Below are 7,947 nucleotides of genomic sequence, written 5' to 3'. Positions count from 1 at the left end.
ATTACTTCCTTCTTTCTGCTTAGTTTGGGTTTATTTTGCTTTGTATTTTCTAGGTTCTTGAGAATGAGAACTTAAATAAGTGCTCTGAGCCTTTTAAAATTTTCTGAAGTATGCATTTCGTGCTGTAAGTTCCCCCTCAGCACTGCATTAGCTGTGTCCCACAAATGTTATGTTGTATGTTCCTTTTCATTAAATGTAATGTTTTCTTTCCTTTGATATATCCTCTTTGACTGGGGGATTCAGAAATATGTTCTTTAATTTCCATGTATTTGGATTATTTTCCTCTTATCTACTACTGATTTCTAGTTTGATTCCCTTGTGTTTGGTGAAATCATCTGTGTGACTTCAATTTTTTTATTGTTTAAGTATTTTTATGGCCCATGATATGGTTGGGTTTCTTGTATCTTCTTTCTTTTTTTTTTTAATCCTGACCTAAGCACATTTTTTCATTGCTTTTAGAGAGGAAGGGGACAGAGAGAGAGACATTGATGTGAAATTGAAACATTGATTGGTTGCCACCCGTACATGCCCCAACCAGGGATCAAAATGCATCCCAGGTATGTGCCTAACTGGGAATCAAACCCTTTTGGTGTATGGGACGACACTCCACCCAACTGAGCCACTTTGGCCCAGGGTCTTTTTTTGTATGTTCCATGGGCATTGGAAAAGAAGGTATAAACTATTGTTGGGTAGGTTGTGTAAATGTTGAGTAGATCCTTTTGGTTTGTGGTATTTTGAGTTCTATATCTTTGATACTTTTCTGTGGGGGCAACTTTGCCAGCAAGTGCCTCCCCCCCTCCGTCCACCATGGATGAAAATGAAACTACTGCTTGGGGAGGAAAGGTGGTCAGTCTCTCACAGGAGAAGGACCAAGAGTCTTTTCCTCAATGGGCTTTTATTGGGTTCGTTTTGCACAAGAATACAGGTAAGGATCAAACAATAGATAGTATGCAAAGAACTATGAGGGCTTATTCTCAGTCAGGCTCAGATAGCTAAAGAGCCATAAAACTTTGAGGAGCAAACTTCTCGCTTGAACCCTTATTTAAATGAGAGCATTCTAAACAAAGCAGGTTTCACAGGTTTTTACATATTCTTTCTTAGGCTTGATCACCTGGAACCCACTCTAGCCGGCAAAGAGCTGCACTGGCTTCCAAGTTGTAAATTTTTTGGCTCTTCCTGGGAGAAGGAAGCTCTTCTCCCAAATGGAAATGGGGACTCAGGCTATGTCAGAATACCCAAGGGGCGAGGGTCCATCACTCCCTCTTTGCTGCAGTCCCCCAAGTCCTTCCTTGAAGGCCTCCCAAGTGATCGTGTCTGGCTTAGGTTGCCCCTCCTCTGAGGGGCTGTACCCATCTCTGACTAACTGACCAAGTGTTGGGGGCAGGGGATGAAGCAGAAACAGTGCTGCTGCCAGAGATAAGCTTTGTCTCCTTAGTGGCTCACAGTCCAGAGGTCACTCACTCAGCCTTATTCATGGGAGGCAGTTACAACTCCTGAAACCAGGCAGGGCAGTTCCCAACAGTTTTCTGTCTAATGGTTTGTATTTGTTGTTCATTGTTGCTGTAACAAATTACCGCACACTGGCTTAAAACAACACAAAATCATTATCTTGTACTTCCATAAGTCAGAAGTCTGACACATGTCTCAGACAGTTGAGATAAAAGTATTGGTCAGCTCTGGTCCTTTCTGGTGGCATTTCCTTGCCTTTTCCAGCTTCTGTGGGTTGCCCACACTCGAATGGTAGCCCCCTTTCTCTAACTTCAAAGTCAGCAATAGAGGTAAAAACACCTTGAAGAATGTAATGCTAATACAAGGTAAGAGGGACTATTATTGTATTTCCTCTATCTCTTCTAGGCTGAGATGATCTACTAACATCGTGTATGAGAAAAAAGATTTAAGCATTATGGCCTGCTACATATTTCTATAGCAACAGATAAAAAGGAGTCATTTTATTATAATTATGAGTAGACTCTTGAAGACTTAAAAGTGTCAAGGCCAAAGAAGGGGTAAGTTTTGGACTCTGTGATAAGTAGAAGGGGCAGTGTCTCTCAGGGATGGGAATGAAGGGAGTCAGAGAAGGATCCTCTCTCTTTAAGCTTGTAAAAGGTCAGTATCTGCTTTGTATCCCTCTTTGTGCCTCTGCCCTGGAGGACCCCTACACTTTGACAAATGTGGAATAGTTTAAAAATACACCCAGTTCAATGGGTGGGGTGCAGGACACAGGCTGACTCTGTGACTGACCGATGGGAAAAGAAGTCTCTGTAGACTCTGCATTTTTTAATCATGCAAAATTTATTGAAAAAGACAATTTTGAGAGATGGGTTCGGGGAACAGGGAAAAGGGAGGACAGAAGTATAAGGGTAATGGCATGACTAGGAGAGGAGAGATATTTGATTATCATATTTGATTATCTTGTCTGACACTCAGGCAGAGGCACATATGATTACTTGTTAACTGGAAAAGAAACTAAATATAAATTGAGCCCATGAGGTTGATGGGGCATTTCTGCTGCCTGAGCCAGAGCCAGAAGCAAGGAAGGCTTCTAGATCTTGTTGCAGAAAGACTGGTTCTTACAGCATATAATGTGCATCCTCGTTCCATGGGAGAAGAGGTTCATGGATGGGCACATGTTCTCACACCCCTGAACCATGAATTGGAGTTTTCCAGCTGAAAGAAACAGAGACAGACTGTGGTGAGCAGGAGGCTTCTGCCTCCAACCTTAGCCATCCTCCCATGGTCCCCAGTGTCCGCATGCAGACATGAGTCAGACCTCCCTTTCCGCCTCCCTTTCCCTGCATCGGGTGCCCACTCCCTCTATCTGGACAATGTGGCTTATGGGATGCGAGTAATCAAGATCCCTTATTTGGGGATGAGGAGTGAGTAGACAGGTAGAGAGGTATCGGAATATACTCAGACAGGTCTAGCAGCCTGTGGGCTCAAACTGGTAGAGTTTATTTCTTATTCCATTTTTCCATATTTACTAAATGCCTACCATGTACTGAGCATTGTGCCAAGTGCTAGGAATATATAGCTATAAACAAGATAGACACGGTCCTGAGCTTAAGGTCACTGGCTCAAGGAGCAACTCACCCTTCTAGAAAGAGGCATCCAGTCTCCCAGCCTCCTTTTAAGATATCACAGGCCTGCTGGGAAGGGTCTCTACCTCTACATCAGTAGCTAGAATTCTTCTCTTAATTCTTGAAAAGATAAGGTTTTTCTGAATGTCCAAGTTTCTGGGAACAAAAGCTCGATCCCTCCTCAGGCCCCTGTCCTGTGAACCACCCCCCACTATTCTCCATGAGTACTAAGTTGGTTGATGTGCATTCTGGCAAAGGTTGTGTCATGAAGTCCCCATGTACCTTCAAAGATCTTCTTTAACATGCACTGCTGGGACTTCTGAGCGGAGCAGACTCCTTCTCCACGAAGACATTTTCCTTGATCATTCATGTAAGAGCATGTGATACATTTTAATGCTGGGCCTGAAAATGTAAGATAAGCCAGATGAAATTCTCTTGTGTCCCAGGTGTGTAGCCAGGAGTCTCACATCTGGGGACGGATGCTGGGCAACAAGTAGCACATTTCATCTCTTGGTTCTTGTTGGGGATCTGCGGGCCCCGAGTCCGAAAGATTGTAAATCTCTCTTCTGTACCAAAGGAGAGTCCTTCATTCTTTCTGCTTTATCTATGATGTTCATTGCTAATGAATCCCAGATTTATTTCTCTTATACTTTTACTCCAATTCATATCCCCATCAACTTCCTGGGCATTTATAATTAGATGGCCTTCTGCCATGTCTGACTCAATAGGAGCAAAGAAGACCTTGCTACACAACTGACTCCCTTTTGTATTCTGCACCATGCTCGTACCCACAAACACTTGGAGTAAAATTTGATGGATTAATAAGCGATGTCAGAAAGTTCTAACTTTGCCAAGCCTATAAAGAGTCTGTATCATTCTCTATTTTCAGATTACCTTTATGACAAGGTCAGTGTGTCACAAATGGCATTCTCTTTGAAATGCTCCCACATTGCCTCTTTTACTATCTCCACTGCCAATTCCCTAGTTAAGGAAGCATAAGAAGAGGAAGGAGTAGGGCTTTGGAGTCAGACCTAAGTTTGAATCCAAGGTTTGCCATTTTCCAGCCATGCAATATTAGTCCCACTTCTCTCATCTGAAAATCTGGGGTACTACTACTACTTATGCAGTGGGGTGAAGTATGAAGTATTTATAGCTGGTAATAACTTGGGGCATCAAACCTTGGGTCTTGTTTTTCCTTCCTCAAACAACCCCTTTTTAGTAAAAGCCAAAGAAGTGCCATTGTCCTGGGAACATATTTCTGGATCTAATAAAGTGTCTTCATGCTTTCCTTTCCATGTTTAACAACAAACAAACAACACCAAAGAGCCATCAGCTCCAGAGCTAGATATCTCCTGACAGAGTTTGCAAAGCATTCTAACCTAGTTTGTTAAGAGTCAGATTGAGTGTGAAGCTCCCGAAGATGAGTCTTCCAGGAGCCCCTTCCAGGGGAGCTGTGGCATTTGTATTCATAATTTCCTATGTAAAGTGAAGTTGGAAGGAATGCTGGTGTCTTATACTTGTGTTATTTTTCTTAAAAGAGGGCCTTTCAAATTGCTTAACCTGTAAAGAGACTCTTTAGGAGAGTTGTTTGTGAAGTGTTTGTTAACTATTCTTTCTTCTACACTCTTCCCTTAAAATTGGGTATGATGGTGTGTTGCCTACTTACACCTGAAGTCAAGGACTGGCGCCCATCCAATGTGGCTCACCTGAGGAAGTGTTAGACGATGGAATGTCTGAAGGCCGTTCACCCGACTGCTTTTCACCTGAGTTCTGTTCACCTGAAGCCTGTTCACCTGAGTCCTCTTCACCTGACGCCTGTTCACCCGAAGGCTTTTCATCCAAAGATTGATCACCCAAAGGCTTTCTAACCGAAGGCTGTTCACCTGAAGACTGGTCACTGGAAGGCTGTTCCCCGGAAGGCTGGTCACCAGAAGGCTGATCACCGAAAGACTTTTCTCCTGAGGGCTGATCCCCAGACAGTTGTTCATCTACAGCATGCTCACTCCCAGCAGTGTGCTCACCGGAACCGGGCTCACCTGAAGCGTGTTTACCGGAACCGTGCTCGCCCAAAGCTCGACCAACTAAAGTGTGCTCTTCTGAAGGGCGCTCACTTAGAGAGATCTTGCCTGGAGAAGTCACATACAAAGCCGCTTTGCCTGAAGGGTTTGCAGGTGACAAGTGCTCACCTGAAATTCGCTGAACTGAAGCTTGATGATTCATAGAGCCAGGAGGCTTATCAGGCTTGCCTGGTGCTCCTGGGATGGGGAAGGAAGAGAAAAGAGATGACGAAGGTGAGAGAAAGTGTGTCCGGGGTAACGACTACTTTCCTGCGGAGTAAGGCTAATGTCGTGGGGTCCCTAGTTTCCTGAGGACTTCCTGTAATACAACTAAAAATATTACAGTTGTTGGAGGAAGTCCGCTAAGTACCCAAGAGACCATGAAGGACACAGGTATTAACAAAACACGGAGACTATCCTGGGATAAAAGGGAAGAATTTTAAGATTCACAATATTAAGAAATGCGCAGAGAGGCCCCTCGCTTGTGTACCAAAACCAGCCAAAGGGAAATGTATGTGCCTCCCAGACAGAGCAGCATCTGGACATCAACTCATGCAATCAGGAGCCCACCACCAGCCCTCACTCCAGGTCCTCTGTGTGGAAGGCCAGAAGAACAGAGATATAAGAGGGAGAAAGCAAGTTTTTTCAGTGGCAGAACAATACTAGCTAAAATTGAGGGTGGAAGGTTTCAACATTTGGACAGGAAAACTTTTAAACTAGAGATGACAAATACCTAATGAACACAAAAATTATCAGAAGGAATTAATATGCCTTCATTTGGCAATTTCAAGTTCTTTCCTGCACTCAATCCCTAATCCCTGTGGGCTGGAGACTCAAAGCCAAGTTTCTATCAATTTTGAGATAAAATCGTTCTTTGCTTATATATCTCTGAATTGAGATCCCTTGTGACATAACATTTACACCCACTTCATGGAGTTGTCATGAGTAAGTGACAACTTAATGAGATAAGTTGTAAAGTGCCTGGCCCATTGCTTAAGTGCTCAGTTCACTTTCGTTTTCTGTTCTCCCCACCTTACACTGGGAATTACAAAACTCTTAGCTGGCCGTTCTCCTCTGGCCAGTCTTCTGCATTTAATCCATTTCATCAGTGACTATAGACAGATATTCCTTAATTATGAGTTTCATTTTACTGAATGTAGCACCAAACAGAATTTGAGTATTACTCCTTGATTCAATTGAGTAACCTAGAGGAGGGTGAGTAAACTACAACAAATGAGTCATTAATCCTAGACAAAAACATTAATCCCTGTTTGAGATGTTTGAGACTGAGGTAGCCTAAGGCCCCAAAGTACTCTAGCTCTGTAAGAGTTCTGAATAATCATCTAATTCTTGCAGTCTTTAAATAAATGACTTTGAAAGTCAAAGTTCAGAATATGTGGATAAAGGAGGAAAGGTAAGATTTACAATAGGAGGTTTTATTTTTTAAAAAGTTATTACAGAATTATCTGTTCGACTGATTAATAGTTAACAGAAGTTTAATAAAGAGACATTTCTGTTCTAGAAAGGAAACTTGAAGAAGTACACTGATTTCGTAGTCATTCGTGTAGTTCATGAGTCACTGCTTCACCACCTGGCTGTCTGTCCCTTTCCTACCCACAGGTAGCTATGTATCTACATTTCTGAGTCAACCATTGAGAATCTAAGAAAGCCGAAAACAAAATGTCTGAGAACTGATGTTACAGGAAACACTTTGTCATTTCACCAACAGCTCAGAATGTGTGGCCTGCCTCTTCTCCTGGACAAAGAAGGAGGGAATACAACCCACCAGGAATGGGAGTCCTGAAAGAGGAAATACAAAACTGGGAACTACGGAAGAGAAGCATGTACATCTCGGGCCCATAGCCCTGCTGTGTCCTGAGATGGCCTTCCAGGCACATTACATTTCTGTCACCTTAGATCTTTCCTGCCACATTAACTACACGGGATCTCCTACACTCAGTTCACTGGAACAAGCCTTTGTTGACTTCCACAGAAGCCCTAGACCTATCTTCTCCTGTCACAGATCATCAGGTACAAGTGCTGAGTGGCTGAGAGAAGTAGGAGCAGGACTGTGCCAAGCCAGTGGACTCCTACGGTAAGGCCATAACTAGGGGTCAGCTGGTTCAGGAGTCCTCAGAGTAGAACTTGTTAGCTATTCATGATTGTCAGTCAGATTGGTTTGGGTAACTAAGATACTGGTCTTGCTTCTTCAAGGACGCAAACACCTTTAAGAAGCCTCTTATGTGTCTACCCGGAGCTAAGGTAGAGGACTCACCTCTGGCAGATCCAAGCAGATAAAGACACATTAGTAAGAGAAACTCCTTCATCTGGATTTTGGGAAAGAGGGGACCCTGGTGTGGGTCACCCAAGAGTCGTGAAGACAAACTGTGAGCTGAAGCTCCCAGTGCTGAGTCACTGCATCTGGGAATTCTAGAACCTCAGAATCAACCCATGTTTGCTAACAATGGGTTGTGCTCTCAGGTTCTTAGGCGGGCCCTCCAATAACCCATCACACTGCACCAGTGCAGGGGACGTGTTTGCCAGGTGTAAGGTGCTGTGTTCAGGCTCTCTGCCCTATTTTGTAAAAATCTTATTACCAAAATAACATATACTCTGTAATAAATTTAAAAAGCTATGTACTCTCTTCCTAAAGTATTCTTGACAGAGAAGTGTGGCTGGCTGGTTGTTTTCTGTTTAGCTCTCTAAGTCAGCCTTGTTTTGGCCCTATACCCCAGAAGGCTGACCTCTGTTCATCTGATGGCCTGAGTGCTGGTTAGGTTTCGATTCAGATTGGGTTTAATCAACAGGAGATA

The 7,947-nt window shown here is 43.4% G+C and overlaps 1 protein-coding gene across 3 annotated transcripts; it reads right to left on the bottom strand.

The window, feature by feature from the left end:
* Positions 1 to 2,542: 2,542 nt before the first annotated feature.
* ACRV1 (acrosomal vesicle protein 1) lies at positions 2,543 to 7,461 on the bottom strand. Of its 3 annotated transcripts, XM_037134246.2 has the most exons (5): positions 7,410 to 7,461; positions 5,264 to 5,332; positions 4,784 to 5,035; positions 3,360 to 3,479; positions 2,543 to 2,667 (listed from the first exon to the last, which is right to left on the bottom strand). In XM_037134246.2, exons 1-5 carry the CDS (start codon positions 7,459 to 7,461, stop codon positions 2,543 to 2,545), a joined length of 618 nt encoding a protein of 205 aa, XP_036990141.2. The 3 variants fall into 3 exon arrangements, with proteins under 3 accessions (XP_036990141.2, XP_036990140.2, XP_053515448.1); XM_037134245.2 differs by having other exon boundaries at positions 4,784 to 5,332; XM_053659473.1 differs by having other exon boundaries at positions 4,841 to 5,332.
* Positions 7,462 to 7,947: the final 486 nt, after the last annotated feature.

The sequence above is a fragment of the Artibeus jamaicensis genome, unplaced genomic scaffold (genome assembly GCF_021234435.1).
Source record: "Artibeus jamaicensis isolate MK-2021 breed Jamaican fruit bat unplaced genomic scaffold, CSHL_Jam_final scaffold_660, whole genome shotgun sequence".
NCBI classification, from domain to species: Eukaryota; Metazoa; Chordata; class Mammalia; order Chiroptera; family Phyllostomidae; genus Artibeus; species Artibeus jamaicensis.
This window is presented reverse-complemented; position numbering and strand designations above follow the sequence as displayed.